General features: G+C 45.4%; 1 protein-coding gene across 1 annotated transcript in view; it reads right to left on the minus strand.

Moving 5' to 3' along the window:
- Positions 1-19,894: 19,894 nt before the first annotated feature.
- The window catches only part of LOC147711087 (uncharacterized), a 1,001,373-nt gene continuing 999,038 nt past the window's right edge, over positions 19,895-22,229 (minus strand). The window contains exon 15 of the mRNA XM_086921902.1: positions 19,895-20,881. Coding sequence (XP_086778028.1) covers positions 20,750-20,881 — 132 coding nt within the window. The 3' untranslated portion in view covers positions 19,895-20,749. The remainder of the gene's footprint in view (positions 20,882-22,229) is intronic.

Consider the following 22,229-nt stretch of genomic DNA (forward strand, 5'->3'; position numbering starts at 1 on the left):
GGTTTAAAGGAAAACTGATTCTGGTGCAATTATGAAATTCAACAAATTTAAATTGATTAAAAAATGCATACACCTAACCGTTATATTTTTCACATTGCTGTTGTTTCAAGCGTCATTTAAAATATATGTCATAATAGACATAAAAACAGTACTAGCAAGTAACAACTGTAACCGCAGTTCTCTAGTGTTGGCATCTTTTGCAGATTTGCTTGCCTTGGATTATTCTATATAGTCAGGCTGGCAATCCTCAGCGCAATACGAAGGCTGCACTAGCCTAACCTATGCACCTTATTATTTTGGTCTTCTGCCTCCGCCAAAGCAGCGAATAAGCGTTAGCTCCGTCTCCTCACTGGCCATCTTTAGTTTCTTTAGTACAAGTGTGCACATGGTAACCATTCTTCAGAGGACAGGCAGGTGGGTTGCGTGTTCATCCTTGAGTATATCTATGATGGGTACATACAGTTATGGGCAAGTAACATTGTTCTCCAGCACAGGTGCCTCTGATGGTGTTGTATACACTATGTACCAGTACTAAAAAAGGCCCTGCAGCAGAACCCTCTCATAAAGTGCAATAGCTACCAGCATTCCTCCTGAGCGTCACTCTTTCATGTACTCTATGGTTTACCCTGCATGAATAAATGCAGTGCATGAGAAAATCCATTCTGAGATTCCTTGTTGGGAAAGTTCCAAACCGTTATTTTCTTGACAATAAGCAATGAATACCTGATCCTGATTTCAAAACACAATTTTTTTAATCAATGTAGCAGCACCAGAAGTTCTTTGCATCCTTCACGCGTAGCAGTCTTTCTGAACATTAGTAATGAAGCCATATAGGACAAGCTTGAATTTTGAAATCTTGGTAACGGGTTGTTTCGCTGAAAAGGTCTGTAGCTTGCTACTTTGCTTAGCACATATAATTACTAATAGAGTATTTTATTCAGGAGACAAACTTTATGAGGGCTTTGTGGATAGGTTAGACCATCATACACATAACAATAGGGGAGAGAGAGAAGAAGTGGATTCGTACTCCCTAGTCAGATTATCAAAAACAAGTGGAATCCACTAGTGTGTGAGAGTGGTCCCTACAATGGTGGGGAACACTAATGTTTTTAAAATACCCCTTACACACCAAAATGACCCTTGGTGTCATGCTTCATCATCGGGGTCCTCGCACCCCTCAACGGGATTCGGCGTGCTACTACCTACGACTACGTGGCAGCACTTATACACAGGCTATGTGTGGTGTGTGTAGGGTTGTGGTGATCAGTGAGTAGTGGGGTTTGAAGTGTTGTAAGAGCTGGTACTGCTAAAAAAGGTGTGTAGTGAGGTTTTAATGTATTGTAATGTACATTTACCTCATGTGTGCGTCAGCATGTTTCGTAGTAACAACTCCTTCTTCAGGACGGGGGTTGCACAAAATCCCCACCTTACTCATGTATGCTATAAACAATCTGTTATCTACAGAAAAGTGATAAATAAGGCTATATTGTACCTAGTTTACTTCATATTAGGAGGTCTGTCGCAAATAGCGAACCTGCAACAAATGACATGAAAAGAAATAATACATTTCAACCAATATTTCCATTGGTAATTGTATCCCTTTTGGTACAGTGACCTAAAAAAGGGGGTGGGGTTGGGCAGGTGTATCTAGACAGAGAATGTCATTCTAATCGTGATAATGCCTCCTGGAAATAAAAGACATAGACATGACATACAAAACACATAACATAAAACACACGCTTCTATGGTTATCATCTACCTGATTCTGCACTATTGGGAGGATAATGTAGATAAATAAAAATGTTATGTCCAGTACATACTTGTTCACAATGTTGTTGTACTTCACGAGCCTTAAAACGTTACAGGGGCCAAACGAGCCAATATGCATCCTGTTGGAAAAAAGGGGAGGGAGGCTTAGGCACGGCTACTTACAGATTGCTGCTGGTGTTACCTCTCTGGTCTATTACTCACGATTTCGGAGAACGGTATCTGCCGTGTTATCCCCAACCCGGCTCCGCTGGAAATGAGGTTACCAGGGGGCTGCGCGTTTAAGTACCATTAAACTTGTCTTAATTTACGTTTCTAATTGCATGATTGACAACGGAAGGTCACCTTATGCCCAAATATGGGTGAACCGGTTTTCCGTGTGGGTACGCATGCTCCCTTGATAGTTTTCAGTGACTGCAGGATTGCGCATGCTCATTTAGATGTTCGTTGGCGTCTATGTGCTGGCGCTTCAGCACATGGAATCGCACGTTTGATGAGTTTATGGATTAACGCATGCGCGGCGTCTGCTGCCATATTAATGGGCTTAAGTTAGAGGAGCGTTTATGGTTAGCACATGCGTTGGTGGGTGTTCTGCTAACAACTGCGTGCTGTCAGAGTTGATGCGTGTTTGATATTGGGTCTAAGTTGCATTGCCAAAACGAGTATCTGCCCTTGTTTCACAATGCAGTTGGTAGGAGCTTTTACAGTGAGTGCATGCGTGCGTGTTCTCCCAAGTGGGAGCGCTTGTGTAGTTAAAATCACTTCCATCTCCTAATTATACCGGCTAATAGACGTCAAAAAAGGGGAAGAAAGTATTTTACTCTCCCTTATGCGTTAACATAATGCTTAAACTTAGTGCCTCTGCTGCCCTGGTCTAAACTAACCATATTGCGCTACGTCACATTGGGGCGCTCTGTTGATAGAAGCGCTCGCAGTGTGTTAGTTGTGTTATGTTCACAATGGCACATCTGTTCATATTCTGACCTGCTCCATTAACACCCTGTTCAATCTCTAGTTTATCCTGGCCTATATTAAGGTTAGGGTGCCTGTACATAGGGTACACTTGGGGTGACCTATGTTAGTATGAAGCATGACACCAAGGGTCCTTTTGGTGTGTGAGGGGTATTTTAAAAATACTTAGTGTTCCCCACCATTGTAGGGACCACTCTCACACACTAGTGTATTCCACTTGTTTTTGATAGGTTAGACCATCAACTTAATGAGAACTTTATTCAACCCTGATGATGGAGTCAGGTTATACATAAATGTGGGCAAGTCAACAAATGAACATGGCGAGCCGAGCCAAAGGTCGGCTCTGACTGTAAGACCCAGGGCACTAGCTGAACCTTGAAGATTTTCGGCATGCAAATCATGCAACAAACATGGTGTTAGAATATGACAAGGTGTCCAAAATAAAAAAAGTATTTCTTCTTACTACACAAAACAATTCTACTTTATTTAGTACATCAAATTATATTTCTGCATTGATAAATATTAATTAAATGTGAGAGGGACTGATTCACAGGGGTTGTGTAAATTTACTGTATTTTTTGTATTCACAAACTACTAGTTTTTTAAAAACATGTTTTATTGCAAACAAACATAGTGCATGACAGGTGTCAGAATGTACATACATCTCATGATACATTGAGTAGGTTAAGCTCACTGTAACATGTGGGCTCCAGCCACCGGAGGAAGATCAGAGCTACAACATACCAATGTGCCCAATTTAACAGGATAAGTGTAGTTGTACAACAAACTACAAATATTTAAGTAAGGAATTAAACAAAGTACTAGTTAATAGCAAGTTTACCATTGTGCTATCCGCAGTCAAGATGGATAACTCTGAACATATAAATATCGAACGGGCCTGTCCTATCTTTTTATGTATAAAGGTATGTAGTTTATGGATACACAAAAATAGTACATTTATACACAAATGTAAGTTTACCTTTGAGAATCAAGCCCAGAGACCACACATTTTGGTCAAGAAGAGAAGTCGGGTTGATCCCATATTTTCCAGATTCTCACTGTGCAATTCAACCACTAGATGGGTATCTCTTTTTGACATGAAAGGTTAATGCTTTGTCCTGAATTCTTGAAGGGTAAACTTAGAGCTGAGGGTAACAGGCAAAATTCACATTTTTTGGGCAGTTTTTTATAGAGTGAACCTTGCCAAAGGTCATCAGATCATTTCACAGCAGGCACAGACCATGTTACACGTTTATATTTTAGGCACTCAGAGATTGGTAGGATTCACAGAATGCTGAGCCTTGGCCCAGACTTAAATCTGGTTCCCCAATTTAGATGGTCGGCAGCTGTAGCAACTGGGCCACATTGCCAATAGAATAAGGTAAACTTAATGTGTGGGTTCAAGGTTCCAAGATGACCTCGAGCTGGGCTAGTGCAAGACATCTGGCTCGAGCTTGGCTCAACCTTTCAGCAGCTCGTCCACCTCTAGTTACTCAGACCGAAAATGAACAAAGAAGTCCCTTCATAAATTCTTTGATGAGTCTTCTAGAAAACAGAATAGATATGGTTTATTAAGTTGTCTATTGGCTCTGGAAATCATTAAGTGCACTTTATGCGAAAAAAGTTTCAATCATTGAAATTCTGATTGTTACAAGTAATATGGAACAATTTAATGTGGCAATGAAACAACTGATGCAATCGTGCTTTATAGGAAACCCAAAACAATTCAATTTTTTTGGACTAGGTTTGTCTGATCAATGCTACTCTCACTGCCTGCAATATCCTTTGGCAGTTTTTAAGTATGTCTAAATGACCAAACTCCAAGAATTCAGGATCCAGGCACTCAGACTCATATAGGCTGGGTTGCGGTGAAGCATGTATGGAGTAGTTTCTGTCCTGTAACTCCAGTTCTGTAGTAGGGGTATCTCTGTTATAGTCATAATCTAGTGAATAGTCCCGCCCATGAGCGTGGACCCCGGCAATCAAAAATAATCTCTTAAGTTGTCAAAAATAATGCAGAAACTGCAAAGACACTTAAGAGAGAATTTAAAGACAAATAATGCAGCCTATATCCACAGGCTACACTGTCCAGTACTTCAACTAGAAATTCCACCAAAAAAACACTACACATAATACAGCCTGCCAGTTTCTACCATAGAGAAACTTGCCTCCCCCAGTCAAAGACTCTGGAATGATAGAGAGGAAGGTAGGGACAGACAAGCCCCATAGGCTGCCATTATGTGGCTTAAATAGGATACTGTGCCTTTAAGAGAACTTTCCAGAACTTCTCCCAGTATCCCAGAATGCATAGCAGGTCCCTCTACTTTCAGTTCTTTTTGAAGGCGAAGCACGCCAGACCTGTCGCATTCCGTACATGATCAAATATCTCCACCGGGGAGGAGGGCGGGCGCTTATGACTATAACAGAGATACCCCTACTACAGAACTGGAGTTACAGGACAGAAACTACTCCTTCTGTAGTAGGGGATCTCTGTGTATAGTCATAATCTAGTGAATAGAATGGCAAGCCCATCCCCACACCAAGCGGCGGTGGAGAATAAATACATAACGCCACTACTGTGCGAACAAATTCCGCAGCGAAGCCTGCCCAACCTGAGCATCTGCCCTGGTGTCAGTGTCCAGGCAGTAATGCTTAGCAAAGGTATGAACCGACTTCCAAGTGGCTGCCTTGCAGATTTCAGCAATCGGCACGTTACGAAGCAGAGCCGTCGTGGCAGCTTTGCCCCTGGTGGAATGAGCCTTAGGCTTACCTCCTAAGGTCTTGTTAGCCTTTTGGTAACATAATTGTATGCAGGACACAATCCACCTAGAGATGGACTGCTTAGAGGTCGCAAGACCCGTCCTGACCGATCCGTAATTGATGAACAACTGGTCAGACCTACGAATATCTTTGGTTTTATCCAGATAAAATTTCAACACCCTCCTAACATCCAGGGAATGGAGAGACCTCTCCGCTGGGGAAGAAGGGTTCTGAAAAAACGTAGGCAAAGTTATGGTCTGGTTGACATGAAAATCAGAAATAACCTTGGGAAGAAATTTAGGGTGAGTACGCATAACAACCTTAGCAGCATGAAACACAGTATAAGGTTCAGTACAACACAACGCCTGAATTTCACTCACCCTGCGGGCCGATGTAATGGCCACGAGGAACGCCGCCTTCCAGGACAGGTGCTGCAACAAAGCCTTATGAATAGGTTCAAAAGGCTCCTTCATCAATCTGGACAGCACCACATTCAATTCCCATGAAGGCGAAGGAAGCCTGACAGGAGGGAATACTTTCTTCAATCCTTCCAGAAAATCTTTGATCACAGGGATCTGGAAAAAGGAAGTCTGTGGAGTGCATTTCCTGTAGGCAGTCAATGCAGCAAGATGAACCTTAATGGAATGAACATTAAGGCCAGATGCGCCAAATGTAAAAGGTAAGGAAGGATGACATCTTCCTTACAGGTCGTAGGATCATGGTTCTTAGACTGGCACCAGATACAAAACCTCTTCCACTTGTAAGCATATGAAGTCTGAGTGGAAGGTCTCAGACTCCTTCAGTATGTTCATGCAATCATCTGGCAGATTCAGATGGCCATATTGCACTATCTCAGGAGCCATGCCGCCAAACTCAAAGACGAGAGGTTGGGGTGTAACATCCGTCCCCCGAACTTCGTGAGAAGGTCCGGCCTGCACGGCAATCGAATGTGAGGAAGGAGAGACCGGTGAAGTAGGTCCGTGAAACACCACTGCCTGGGCCACTCCGGGGCAATGAGTATCATCCGAGCCCTGGATCGGGCCAGCTTGATGACCACCGCCGGAATCAGGGGAATGGGAGGAAAGGCGTACAGAAAGCTGCTCGTCCAGTCTATCCATAACGCATTCCCCAGCGTCCCTTGCTGGAAGTACCTGGAGGCGAAGTCTCTGCACTTGCTGTTTTCGGCGGTGGCGAACAAATCTACATCTGGAGTTCCCCACCTTGCGAAGACTTCTCCTAGTACTTTGTCGTTTATGACCCATTCGTGGTTTTCCTGAACCAGTCTGCTCAGTGCGTCTGCCTGAACATTCTGCACACCTGGTAGATGGGTGGCCGTTATCGTCAGTCCTCTGGCTAGGAGCCAGTGCCAGATCGTCTGCGCCTCCTGTGACAGAGTGCGTGATCTCGAGCCCCCCTGCTTGTTGAGGTAATACATCGTGGTGGTATTGTCCGTCTGTACAAGCAGAGAGTTGGTCTGGAAGGACGGAAGAAAGGCCTTCAGTGCCAAGTGAACAGCCCTGAGTTCCAGGAAATTGATGTGATACGTGGCCTCCATCGGCGACCACGTTCCTTGAATCTGTAGAGTCTCGGAGTGCGCTCCCCATCCCAGGAGAGAAGCATCCGTCACGACAGTCTGCGTGGGAATCCCCTTGTGAAAGGGAACCCCTCTGAGGAGATTCTCCGCCGAACACCACCACTTCAGAGACTGAAGAGCATGCAGCGACAGTCGAATCTTGTCGTCCCAAGATCCTTTCCTCTGATCCCACTGGTCCTCCAAGCACTCCTGCAGCGGTCTCATGTGCAGCCGTGCGTGTGGCGTCAGGAAGATATAAGAGGCCATCGATCCCAGTAGAGAAGACACCGTCCTCACTGTTGTAGATGGAGTTGTCATAAGAGCCTGAGCCTTCCGAAGGAGAGATAATCGTCGCTCTTCCGAAGGAGACATGCTTGCTGACAGCGTATTGATGGAGGCTCCCAAGTACTGTATGCATTGGACCGGAGTCGGGACAGACTTGGCCATGTTGATGTTCAGCCCCAGCTTGTTCAAGAGAACGCACGTCTTCTGGAAGTGTGCTCGCGCTTCTGAGAAGGAGGATGCCTTGATCAACCAATCGTCCAGGTACGGGTAAACGAACACCTTGTTCTTCCTCAGGTGTGCCGCTACCACCGCCATGCACTTCGAGAATGTTCTCGGCGCAGACTTCAGTCCAAATGGGAGTACTGTGTATTGATAGTGATTGGTGCCGACTTGGAACCGCAGGAACTTCCTGTGTTTGTGTGCAATGGGCACATGGAAGTAAGCATCCTGTAGGTCTATAGCGCATAGCCAGTCTCCCTGTTGCAACTGAGGATAAATCTGATGCAACAACAGCATGCAAAACTTTTCCCTGCTAATCCATTTGTTTGCCTGCCGCAAGTCCACAATGGGCCTGAACTCGTTCTTGTCCTTCTTGCGAACCAGAAAGAACCTGGAGTACAGACCTCTTCCTCTCTGAGACAGAGGTACGTCTTCTATCGCCCTTTTCCTCAACAGGATATCCGCTTCCGCCTGAAGCTCGCGCAGCTGAAACTGCGAGCTGACCGGGGGAATTGCTGGAGGAGGGCTGGTGAACCGAAGACTGTATCCATTGCAAACAATATTCAGCACCCACTTGTCCTGAGTAATTTTTTCTCCACTCTGCCAGAAAAAATTGAATGCTTCCCCCTACCGGAGTGGGTAACAGATCCGGGGGAAGTAGGTTCCTAGGGCCTAGACCCAGCCTGGCCCTTGGGCGCCGGGGCCGACTGCTGGCCTCCTCTGCCCCTCTGGCGCTTCCGGAACGGCTTACGGAACTGTTGTTGATGTTGCGATTGTCCCGAAGCCTGGCCTCGTCCTCGGCCTTGCCCACCGAACCGCCGTTGGAAAGGGCGGTACGTCTTCTTGGTCTCTTTAGGCTTCTCCAGGCCCACAGCCGTCAGCGTCTCGGCCTCCGCCTTCATGCGGGCCATCTCATCGTCCGCATGCTTCCCGAAGAGGGTCTCACCGGAGAATGGTAGGTTGGCCACCCTCTGCTGTGCGTCCGGTTTCAGGGACGTAAGCCGGAGCCATGCGTGGCGTCGTTGGTTGACCCCATGGCAAAATCCGTGAGCAGCCAACAGGGAAGAGTCCGCTGCAGCGCTGATAATCTGGTTCGCCACCAGCATCCCTTCATTCAGCACTTCCATGAAGTCCTCACGCTTCTCTCGAGGTAAGTGCTCTGCAAACCGCTCGAGTGAGTCCCAGAGGGCGCGGTCGTACCTGCCCAACACCGCCGTGGCACTCGCAGCTTTCATGGAGGTAGCGGAAGTTCCACAGACTTTCCTCCCCGCCGAATCCATCCACCTGGACTCCTTATCCGGGGGAACCGTGGAGAACGGAGTGGTGGCATGTTGCTTGCGGGCCGCCGTCACAATGACAGAGTCAGGAGGGGGTTCCGTCCTCAGAAAGGCCGGATCCGAATCCGAATCGGTGTCCCGGTACTTTTACAGCAACCTCGATGGAGCCGCCCTCGTCACCGCAGGGGTGAGAAAAAGGGCCATAGCCGGTTCCTCCATTCCCGGCACCAGAGGCAGGAGAGGACGAGACAGGTGTTTTTGATGCAATGTCTCAAAAATGACTGAAGTTTTCGGAGTAGGCACCGTCAGGGATATGCCCGACTTCGCAGCGCCCCTTAAAAGGACGTCATGGAACGCCACCAGGTCATCAATCGGGGACACCCTCGTGTCCGGTGACCCCGACAAGGTAGGAGAATAGTCCCTGGTCCCAGAGGACCTCGTGTGTGAGCGAGATTTGCGCCTCCTATGGCGGCGTCTCGACCTTGTGGACAATCTGCGTCGCGATCTCTCCCTTCTCCCAGAGCGAGAGCGAGACCTGCCAGCCCGTGGCCGCTCCACCGGTTTTCGTGGCGGGGTCTTCCTTGGCTCCTCACGGGGTTTCGGTTTTGGGGTCCCCTTAGGAGGAACAGGCAAAGACGGCAGCGAAGTGGACCTCGGCGGAGGAACCTTTGGCTGCGGAGCGGGCCCATGCGGAGGGACAGGAGGTGGTGGTGGGTCGCCTGGAGGTTTGGGTGGAGGATCCTCTTTAGGAACAGGAGGAGGAGTTGGAGTCCGAGGCCGAGATGGCGTGTACACCTCTGAGTACACCGAGCCCGGTGACCCCTTAGGCGAAGGGGGCGGAGATCCAGCCCCTTCAGCAGGTGATCACTTCCTCTTGCGTCCTCCACTAGAAGCAGCGTGACTTCTGGGACTAGAATCCCTCTTGCGCCGTTTTGGAGAGGCTGAACGACTCCCGGACGCCGACCGCTTTCTGCTCGACGCAGAGCGTCGCTTTTCTGGCGTCGAACGATGCTTCCGTGACTCCGGCGTCGAGCGCTGCCTCCGCGACGTCGACCCTCTTCTTCTCGACGTCGAACGCCGACCCCTCGACGTCGACCTCTTCCTTCGCGACGTCGTACGCCGCCTCCGCGACGTCGAGCGTTCCGTCTTCGACGACGAGCGTCGCCGTCTTCTTGATGCTCTCGACGTCGAGGAGCCCCTCGACGTCGACCGGTGCTTCGACGGGGATCGACGGTGTCGCCTCGACGGCGAGCGTCGATGCTTGTCACTTCGCCTTCGGCGTCGATAGGAAGACCTTGACGTCGACGAAGACGATGACGTCGACGGTGGCTTCGACGGCGACTTCTCCATGATCTTCGACGTCGAGCCGTCACGCCGTCTCGACCCGGAGCCCCGGGGAGAAGGGGAGCACACCGCCGTCATCCCTCTCGACGTCGTCGTCAATGCAATCGACGTCGACGGAGACCGGGACCGTTTGCTGGACTTCCTGCCCCTGGGGAGCCCCCCAGAGGCCTCAGCAGAGGCAGAGGGAACCTTCCCAGCCTGCCCAGACCCACCTGCAGCCTGCAGACGCCTCTCCTCAAGGCCAGAAAGCCTGATCTTCATCCTGTCCCTCAGAGTCCGAGCAGTAAACTGCTGGCAGATGACACAATCCTCAGGGACATGATCCTCAGGGAGGCAGACGATGCAGACATCATGGGGATCACTCTTGGCCTTCTTCCTCCCACATGCTGGGCACTTATCAAAAAGGCCAGGCATTTTAGAGCCCTTAAACGCCTGAACCAACACACAAAAGAGAAGGAGAACACCAAGACAGTAAACTGAACACTTTTAGAACACAAAAGTGCCAAAATATCCAATAAACCCTTGAAACAAGGGAGAGCTCAATGCCAGGGTCCTGTAAGCAGGAGCCGGAAAAAAGAACTGAAAGTAGAGGGACCTGCTATGCATTCTGGGATACTGGGAGAAGTTCTGGAAAGTTCTCTTAAAGGCACAGTATCCTATTTAAGCCACATAATGGCAGCCTATGGGGCTTGTCTGTCCCTACCTTCCTCTCTATCATTCCAGAGTCTTTGACTGGGGGAGGCAAGTTTCTCTATGGTAGAAACTGGCAGGCTGTATTATGTGTAGTGTTTTTTTGGTGGAATTTCTAGTTGAAGTACTGGACAGTGTAGCCTGTGGATATAGGCTGCATTATTTGTCTTTAAATTCTCTCTTAAGTGTCTTTGCAGTTTCTGCATTATTTTTGACAACTTAAGAGATTATTTTTGATTGCCGGGGTCCACGCACATGGGCGGGACTATTCACTAGATTATGACTATACACAGAGATCCCCTACTACAGAACTCCCTACTCTCATTAGTATTTGCTTGCACAGCACGAGTCTGACAAGCTTATTTTCTCATCTTCCTCGGAGGTCTTTACCAGAACTGTCTGGTCCATAATGAGAATTACAGAACATTTGGTTCTTCTGATTCTGGGTACTCTCCCAGTCAGCATACAAACCAGAGGAGAGCATAGAAAAAAAACCCTAATGAAACAAAAAAATTCCTCAAGATTTCCTTTTTTTTATACAGTTTTTTTTATTGTTTATTAGAGATATGACGAGATTACAAGTCAAGCAAGACAACTGAAAATCAACATACACAGTATCCATGTCATAAATCAAGATTTTTCTGTTTATCCACCACCCAGCCTTCCCTCCCACCCCAGGAGCACTACAGGAAGGTAAAGAAGGAAAAGAAAAGAATATAACCAAATTATTCTATTACATCAAGCTTCTTAGACCTCAATTGTCCTAGTTCAACCAATTAATTAAAGGTTCCCAAATCAATTCACCCTCGCTCCGGGCTCTAGGTCCTTGTCTCTTAAAAACCAGAACTTCCACCTTACTCACATTAATAAATTTGCCAAGCCACTCATGTGGATTCGGGGGGGGCACAGTCTAACCAAACAGTGGCAATACATAGTCGGAGAATAGCCATGGCAGTAAAAAATAACTTTCTCTCTGATTCAGTCATATTTCGATCCACACCCCCGAGAATTATGGCCCGTGGTGTTAATGGTATCACACATCTGAACATTTGTTCCAAGTATTGTTCAATTCTGTTCAGAAACGGTGTCAGGCAGGGACAAGATGCAAACATGTGAATGCTATCAGCAGAAAATTCCCCACAACGAGGGCAATTTACCCCTACAGTGCCACCCCATTGTTGTATACGATGCGGAATTATATACAAATTACACCATGTCTTAAAGCACTGCACCTGAATATTTGCAGATATGGTAGCAGTTTGGCTATAGCTTAAAGACTCTTCGCATATCTCCAGTCCCACATGTAATCTAGTCTGCCAACGAGTAAAGTGCTTACTTAAATCATCACTCCGTCTTTCATTTAGCAATTTATAAATCATAGATATAGTTGATTGACCCCCTTTAATGGCATCCACTAGCGGGATACGCATCCAGCTAACATTTTTTTGGGAGAAGAAGTCTCGGATCTGTAAAAATTTGAAAAAGTGCCGATTGCTAATTCCAAATTTCTGTTTTATGGCTTCAAAGGTCAATACCCATGATTCTGAAACAATATCCTCTATTACAGTAACCCCTTGTGATGCCCATTTTCTGAAATATTCATCTTGAAAAATTCCTGGTAAAAGGGTGTTGCCGGCAAAAGGGGAGTATACATGTATCCTCCCGATATTACAGTTTCCGAACTATAGACCAGACTTTAAAAGCCCCCAAAAAGACCTTAAACCTGACCCTCTATGGGAGAAACAGATCTGCCTCCCTCCAATACCTTGATATATGCTATGCTTAAATCCATTCAAAGTGAGGCACGACAGGAACATAAGAGGGCTCAGCTGGCCACGTTGAAAATACAAGGGGCCATCCGAAAGAATACCAAAGCTTGCTCAGAGGTTATAGCCAGGACAGCTGCCCTCGAAGAACGGATTGTAGGGCTTGAGGCTGGACTACAGAGCACAGAAACAAAAACTACTGCCAATGATGAAAAGCTCGCGGACATAATGTGGAAGCTTGAGGACTCTGAAAATTGTCTTCGTCTGAATAATTTACGATTACTAGGAATTGAGGAGAAGGCCGAGGGGCAGGATACTAGAGAATTTGTTTTGAAATTGTTCAAATCCGCCTTCCCAGAGCTTTCACAATGGTGTTGGGAAACCGAGATACAGAGAGTCCACCGGTTTCCTCTTATGCTAAAAAAAATGCTGGTCCTGAGAACAAACCGCGTTCTATATTAATATTCTTCGGCAATTTTTTTTTGAGGCAAGCCATTTTTGAAAAAGCCCGACCGGAATCTAAAAGATCTGCAGAGGGACATTCATTTTTTGTGCGGCCCGATTTTGCCACGCCACAGTGGAACGGAGGTGGCGACTCCAGTTGCTGATTACTTCTTTTCAAAAGGAGGGTTGCGAGGTTTTTCTTATGAACCCTGCACCGTTAAGTTATCTATCATGGCAAGATTCGGGTATTTACCTCTGATATACAAGCTGAAGAGAATCTGAAGGAACTCCCTGATGGCTAATAGACTTTAAGTTTAAAAGGACTCCGATCTAACTTAGAAGTGGCTTTCACTACTCTTCTCTCTGAGCTGCTGTATGCATCTGGCTTTTTCTTTTCTGCTGATCCTCAGGGAATTTATTTTTTCTTTTTTGTTTTCTTTATCTTGCTCTATCCGTAGGAGGTACCTCGGACAGGGAGCGACCATGGGACATTTGGGAAGCAGGAGGCATCACATGGGTCTATTGACCCTTTTTGCCTGTTTTGCGGGGCGGGGAGGTTAAGGGGGAGGCTACACTACAGGGGGAGGGAAGGTTTGGACTGGGACTTGCTCTCGGGAAAAGTTTTGTTTGCTTTGGTTTGATACGTAGTGCTGAATGGTCTGGTGTTAGGAATGTTTCTTTAGTGATATGGCCAATATTCGAGTAGCGCCTATTAATATTTGCGGGCTCAATGACCCAATCAAACGATGCCGGATTAGAGAGGATTTGCATTTTCTACGGGCAGACATTATCTGCCTTCAAGAAACCCATATTGAAGCTAGTCGGCATAAACTTATGGGGTTTGAGGGATTCCAATTAGTAGTGTGGACTAAATTGGAAGCAAAGATGAAAGGAGTCGCTATTCTCGCAAAACGAGGGAGGTTTAATATAGTTCGCTCATCAGCTGATAGTTTTGGCTGCTGGGTCATTGTGCATGGTAAATTCCTGAATAAAGATCTTACATTATGTTCAATATAAGGCCCAGTACTTGATGACCCAGAAATATATAAGTGGCTGAATTTGGAGCTGGTAGGGTGGCCTGCTCCATTTATTGTCTGTGCGGATTTTAATATAAATATTGACTGTGGGCTAATGAATCATTCGGAGATAGTATATGAGGGTCGAAACCAAAGGTATACAGGGCCTTACGGTATATGATGGATTTTCATGGTTTGATCGATGCCTGGGTTTTTTTTATGCAGGAGGAGCCAGGATTTACTTATTTTTCTGCACCTCACAAAATATGCTCTAGGCTTGATTATTTTTTTATTTCCTCATGTCTTGCTCCAAAGTCTAGTATTACTAGATATCCGAGAGTGATGTCTGATCATAATCCGCTTTTACTTGAGATTAAAGTACAATTGAGTGGTAGTAAACCAGCGGTCTGGATGTTTAATCGTGGCCTGCTTAGAGACAATTTTTATACAGAACCCACGGCTGCATGGATCGTGAGATTTTTAGATGAAAACATGGGTAGTACCGGTATACAAAATGTATGGGACACACTCAAGGCTGGGATAAGGGGCGAGACCACTCGCTTTGGATGGGAAAACCAGAAGAAAGAAAAAGCGAAATTACTGATACTATATAGAGATTTAGAAAAAGCAGAGATAAATCTGGCACGGAGTATATTGCGGACTGAGGACAGCGACTCCGCTCATACTCAGATTATCTTAGTCAAATCAGCTATAATAGAAATATCGCAGGCTAAGGCAGCAAGTAAATATATTGCATGGCGGTCCAAAATGTTTGAGAACAGCGAAAGGGCGGGCCACTTACTAGCTGCTAGAACTCGACAAAGAGAGTCTGTATCGCGTATTAAAAGCATACTCGATCCGGATGTAGGGTTATTTAGAGGGTGCAATTGCTCTAGCTTTTCAAAAACTTTATAATGAGGATATTAGTGATTGCGAGGTAGTACAGGCGGATATTCAAGAATATCTTAGTGAGATTGAGGTTGATGCATTACATCCAGAGGAGAGATATGCGTTAGAGGCAGATATTAAAATTGATGAAATTTGGTTAGCTATAGACTCTCTCCCTGCCGGTAAGGCTATCGGCCCTGATTTCCTACCGGGGGAATTTTATAAGTGTTTTCGATTGCAGCTTACACCTGTCATGTTGGAGATGTTCCGTAGGATTCAGAATGGGGACACCCCTCCCGAGTCGTGGCGAAGAGCTAGAATCATTACATTCTTGAAGAAGGGTAAGATACCATCTGATACTGGGTCTTACCGCCCAATTACGCTCATTAATAGCGATACAAAAACATATGCCAAGATTCTCGCAAATCGACTTTCAGGGGTAATTAAAAAGCTTGTTTCCTCTCAGCAACATGGGTTTGTGCCTGGTCTTGAAACAATAGATCATATACGACGTACAATTGCGTTGTTTGATTATACTAAGGTTTCAGGAGACCCTATGGCTTTAATTCTGCTAGATGCAGAGAAATCTTTTGATAGGGTCTCCTGGCCTTTTTTATGGGCTGCTCTGTGGAATTATGGGTTGGGGGAGAGATTTATCCGTGCAATCCAGAGTATGTATAAACAACCCACGGCTCAAATCCCGGTTATGGGAACTCAGACAGGTACAATCAATATTCTGAGAGGTACTAGGCAGGGGTGTCCCTGCTCCCCCTTATTATTTGCTATCTATATTGATCCTTTAATTAAAAAAGAATTCTAATGTTTTGATTCGCTCAATAAGGTCGAAAGGGGGAGATACAAACATTTTAGGGTATGCTGATGACCTTGCTATCTTGACAGACTCCCCACAGGCAGCATTACATGAAATTCAGATTATTACGTCACGGTTTGGTAGGATTTCAGGGTATCATTTAAATTAGGCCAAAACTCAAATAATATGCAACAATAAAATTGTCCTAGCGGATTCTCGGGTGGTTCATAATGCTAAATATCTTGGGATTGAAATTAGTGCCAACCCAGATGAGATAGTAGAGCTCAATTTAAATCCGTTGATAGGTAAAATTGATGCTGATGCTCGCCGGATTAATAATCTCCAACTAACTTTAATGGGGAGATGCAATGTGGTAAAGATGATGTTGTTACCTAAAATTTTGTATTTGTTAAGAGCTATTCCTTTATTGTTTGATCAAACGTGGTTTAAAAAATTAGAGCGGATAACTTCCTGGTTTCTATTGGCTGGGAAACGCCCCAGGCGAGCTATGAAATATATGACATTGACCAGAGAGAGGGGGGGTTGGTCTGTACCAAATTTTCAGGTATACTATTGGGCAATAACGTTGAGACATATTGCAGAATTATTAGATGCTAATTTATGGGGAAGAAGCCCGAGGGCTATTATTTAGACATATTGATTTTGCTTATTTTGATACAGTTTTTACTGCAGTTTTTGCCAGGTTAAGAAGATACAACAGGGGGATTCCCATACAGGGAGTCATCATGAGATCAGACATGAGATCAGACACTGCTGCTAGGTGAACAAAATCATATGACCTAAACATTCTACAAATAGCCCAGAATATTCAAGCAACACATAGGCAGTCTATTCTCAAGACCCTCAATGATAATTATATAAAGTTGTTACCTCTGAATAGAACAGTTATAACTGGGAGCAAGGGGAGATGAAGGTAGCAGTGATGCATGTAGGTCAGGGAGGTAGTCATTGCAGTGCTGCAATAGGATAGACGTGCAGGTTGAGATCAGAGGGTAGAGATGGCTGGTCCGATATGTCCCTGTATTAACAGGAACGAGGAGAGGGAGACAACAGTTCTGATGGCAAATATGGGTGATGGCCCATCGTAAGGCTGATGTAAATATTCAGGGGTGCTGGTCAGCTCATGTTGAGGTTGTTCTCAAGAGGGAGGAACGCCTGGGGACATATGTTGAATGAAGGGTTTCCCAATCTGGAGATATTGGGTGCTTGCGAAGATGCAGTTTTTCTTCAAACTGAAGGGCTGCCCCCACTTAGGGATAACGTACTGGCAGGCTGCCAACAGAGGTGCGTGGTTTGCCTTCCACTGCAGTGAGGGTGTGTTCTTTTGGCAAGAAGGGCCATTTCTGCTAAACGAGTGTGCACAGAGTGCTTCTTTCTGCGTTTCAATATGCCTATGGTGCAAGCCTCCCAGGTGAATATGTCTGTGAGGTCAATGACTGCGTGCAGCGTGGTGTGGACAGAGGCAGGACCACAGCATAAGGTTAAGATCCGTATCGTCCGCATTACATGGGGGGCACTGGAGGTTAGCCTCGGGAAAATAGAGATGAAGCTGTGGGGGTTTAAATATACCCGGTGCAGGATATGAAACTGTGTGTTCTTGAATCTGCTATTCCTGGAAACAGTTTGTGGAAAGGCCAGCGACGGAACCCACTCAGCATTGTGGAAGACTCTCCCCATGTCCTCCTCCCACTTCACACGTCGGGGAGAGAGGGAGGCGCCAGTGTGGGTCTGCAGTGCTCAATAAAGCCATGTAAACAGATGACCCCTATACCCCATGGTGAGGAGTGCTTGCAGGACTGCATGGGTAGGTGGTTCTTATGCTATTGGATTTCCTTGATAACAGTTCTCGCTTATGAAGATCTGACAAGTAGTTGTTTCCCTTACAGCAACCAGGACATTACCCATGCTGAGAATGTTTCCTCTATTCTATATCAAGCTCCCATTTTGAAAGGTGCCTGGCTTTGATGTCAACCCATTGGTCGATGGCATATTAAAGAAAGCTTGGCTCTCCTAAGACAACTGTAGGAAACTTGTTCACATTATCATATTTAGAACATGTGGTTGCCCATTAACGGTATTGCTACATGTTTGCTAAGGTCTGATTGAAAGACATCAGGGTAAAACATACAGACCTTATGTCTAGCACATTTATGTGGACTTCGATTTGCTAGTAATCCAATGCTCTTCTACTGATCACTTCAGCAGAAGTGCTCCTCAGCAAAGGCGAGACCTCTGTTAAGATCCACTGATCTTGGAATGATCAACCTGTCATCAGGAAGAACGTAAAGGCGATCATCAGCCTGACACCGTGCTTCAAATCTCTGATCACTTGTTTCAACTGGTTAACTACTTGCTCTTAATGTACATTATTATCAGCTCACAGTACTGAATAACTAGGATGCATGATGGCAGTCTGTGCTCTTCTGAAGACATAACTAATGCAACCGCCTGCTGAAGTTTGCTTGCAGATACACTTGTTCACGGAAAGGCCACTCAAATAGTGCTACACTGGGGAGTGACAAATCTTTCACCACTGAAACTGGCAATGCTCTTGCCAGCCGGCCACCCAGCTTTTGTGGGTGGGTATATGAAAATAGCAACCTATTTACTTGCTACATGTGATGAAGGTCAGGGCTCTACACAAATGTTCAAACTAGCCATGCACTGCAGTAGGCTGCAATTAAAATGGGGCCTTATGGCCATTTTTGGGTCGAAAATTGCAAAAAACACAGTTGATGGACAGAATGTAGAACAATGTCATACATTCAACCCAGTACAAGGATCTGGGCCTAAATCCATCGTTTTTTGCACTCCACACCACCCTGGGTTAGACACTGGCTATATGCAAATCAGCTCTGACCCTGTGCCTCATGGGAACAGTCCAGTCCGAACTACCAAGCCATGTCTTTCCCAGACCGGAATCAAGCATTCAAGGTCCGGTTTCTGGCTATCAGCCTTCATCAGCCTGGATAGCTTGACTCCAGTGGTGTGGAGAGCCTGGGACTCACGTCTGAGTATACCCAGCACACTCGGGGTGAAAATTGCAAAAAACACAGTTGATGGACAGAATGTAGAACAATGTCATACATTCACCCCAGTACAAGGATCTAGGCCTAAATCCATCGTTTTTTTGCACTCCACACCACCCTGGGTTAGACACTGGCTATATGCAAATCAGCTCTGACCCTGTGCCTCATGGGAACAGTCCAGTCCGAACTACCAATCCATGTCTTTCCCAGACCGGAATCAAGCATCCAAGGACCGGTTTCTGGCTATCAGCCTTCAACAGCCTGGATAGCTTGACTCCAGTGGTGTGGAGAGCCTGGGACTCACGTCTGAGTATACCCAGCACACTCGGGGTGAAAATTGCAAAAAACACAGTTGATGGACAGAATGTAGAACAATGTCATACATTCACCCCAGTACAAGGATCTGGGCCTAAATCCATCATTTTTTTTGCACTCCACACCACCCTGGGTTAGACACTGGCTATATGCAAATCAGCTCTGACCCTGTGCCTCATGGGAACAGTCCAGTCCGAACTGTTTTTTGCATTTTTGGGTCACTGCAGCACATCCTACTCTGAAAGTAGTCCCCTACTCTATGGCCCACATGGAAACTGCAAGAGTGGGAGAAAGAAGAGTTTGGCCCTGCTTTAGACCCAAGAATGGAATCACTATTTTGTTTTCTTTTTTTTAACCAGGAATTACCCGGAGTCATCTCCCAGTTCCATTTCCTACTGTGACCCTTTTATATGGCACCCTTCAGATTTGCTCCTATAGGTGACCTTCATAAGACTCTAAAGCCCACAGTGGTAAGGCAGCACATCAGATCAGGCAGGTTTACTTGTATGTACCTTGTTCTGGACTAGCCGATGTCATGACCTGATCATACAATAAATAGGTCCTTTATGACTGACTTTTGAGAAAAAGAGGCTGAAGTTTAGTACATATCAGAAAGAGGTATGAACACAGCCTGCCTCCTTCTTGGATTTGATTAAATAACTTTGCAACTATATACATTCAAGATCAAGAATATTACAAAAACGTTTCTGAAAAGATGGGCTTTTGTGATTGGTTTTTATTTGTAAATATCTGGTTTGATGCTAAATAAATTACATGAACATTTAAATTTGAAGTAAATGAGCTATTTGATGTAATAATTATTGGCATTATTGAGATTTAAAAACAGATTTGTTCCTCCAAAATAAAGTTATCACTTTTGGTTAATTTAGATGCAATCTGGACTCCTGGCTATGGGACTGAGTAGCGCAAGTCCATTCTTGCCGATTAAAATCATATTTTTTTTTCATTTGCTGTAACCTATTAATAATTGTTGATTTTTACAAATTTGTATCTGATGAATTAAGCAAATCTAAAAAAAGAACTGTGTAGCATGTTACTGATCAAATTATGGTATTTGACATTTATATGGGAATAGCATAATTAACTTTAAACTTGAAGGTCCATCACCCAGAGATTTAAGTTTATACTTTAGCCGCCCTGCGATCTCATAAACTATGGCATTAATAAGAGATTCAAGAGTAAACCTTAAGCATGAGAGTATTCTCTGTGATCCAATACAATTATATAATGGAAAACATTTCCCTTGCTGCTGTCCACTGGCCACAGAGTGAACACGTGATCTACTAGGGCAGAAGACTTATTGCTGGTTATGGCAAGCTTGATCATGAGCCAGCAGTCATTAATCATGGACAGCAGGCAAAAGCTGTTTGGCAGTTCTTACTAAAGGAGAAAATATTGATCAAAAGTTCAGTTGAACATTTTGGTGTAGTTGTGATTCTCTACATGGAAATGCCATCCAAATAGAACACCCTAGTTGCAGGAAATATTGTAAAGTATGTTGATGAGAATTTTAATATTTTGATTCTAATCCAGATGCTTGGTTGAGTAATTTCATAGTTTTTCTCTTCCGTTTTCCAGAAAAACAACACGGTTTTCTTTCCTCGACTTCTCCGCTTCGAAAACGAGGAGGTGGCTTCTCAAGGTATCCTCTGGGCCTGTTCTAATAAGGGATGGATCATTTTTCTGTTGAAAACAAAGAAATAATAAAATAATTCATGAGTGGACAGAGAACCAATCACACAAACAATCTATCCAAGTGTATTGTATCAGCTCCAGTGAAGTAGAGAGGCGGCATGTTTCCCATCGAGCAAAGGGGCCATGCTTGGCTTAGATGTGGATATGCAAACCAGCACCAATGGAGTAGTTTTAAGGGGGACGGGGTAGAGATGCGGCATGCCTCACAATTAGCAATGGGCCATGACATGCTCAGGTGTGGATGTGCAAACCAGCACCAATGGAGTAGCTTGAAAGGGAGGGGGAAGAGTGGCGGCATACCTCACAACTAGCAAGGGGCCATGACGTGGCTCAGGTGTGGATGTGCAAACAAGCACCAATGGAGTAGTTTTAAGGGGGAGGGAGTAGAGTGGCAGCATTCCTCACAACTAGCATGGTTGCTCAGGTGTGGATGTGCAAAGCTACAGCTCTGCAAACACTGCATGTAACATGGCAAGCAATATATGTGTAAGTACATTGTATTCGTAATATTTGTAATTAGTAGTCTTTAAATCCAAATAAGTGTTGAGATCTGGCCTGGAGTCAGATTTAGCTTTTTCCCAGCTTCACGTTGATCAAAAAACATAATAAAAATGACAACCACATATATGTACACGCAGGGATTTAGGTGAGCCCGTTTCATTCATTGGTCTGTTCAAGTGGCATTCACATTTTACTTCCACCCACAGCAACATACAGGGTAGGGCAATAGATCAGCCTGCTTCAGATATGGTCTGTGTTTAGTGTGAGTGACAGCATTTTGCTTGTAAACATCTGCTTAACAAGCATTTACAATGCAACGGTCTCGCCTTTGCAAAAGTTAGAGCTATTGGCATTGTAAATGACAACAATTTTATTTATGTGTTGGTTTTGAAACAGATAAATAAATGGCATTGTCATTTACAATGCAAATAGCTTAATCTCTTGCAAATGCGAGACCTATTGCATTTGCACACACACACACAGAGCAACACACAGAGCCTCATGCACCCACACACACACACAGAGCCACACACACACACAGAACCCCACACACAGACAGAACCCCACACAGACAGAATCCCACACACAGACAGAACCCCACACAGACAGACAGAGCCCCACACAGACAGACAGAGCCCCACACACACAGACAGAACCCCACACACACAGACAGAACCCCACACACATAGACAGAACCCCCCCACACACACACAGACAGAAACCCCACCACATAGACAGAACCACCCCCCCCCCACACACACACAGACAGACCCCCCCCACATACACACACAGACAGACCCCCCCACACACACACAGACAGAACCCCCCCCACACA

Source organism: Lissotriton vulgaris, chromosome 5, assembly GCF_964263255.1.
Source record: "Lissotriton vulgaris chromosome 5, aLisVul1.2, whole genome shotgun sequence".
In the NCBI taxonomy this organism is placed as follows: Eukaryota; Metazoa; Chordata; class Amphibia; order Caudata; family Salamandridae; genus Lissotriton; species Lissotriton vulgaris.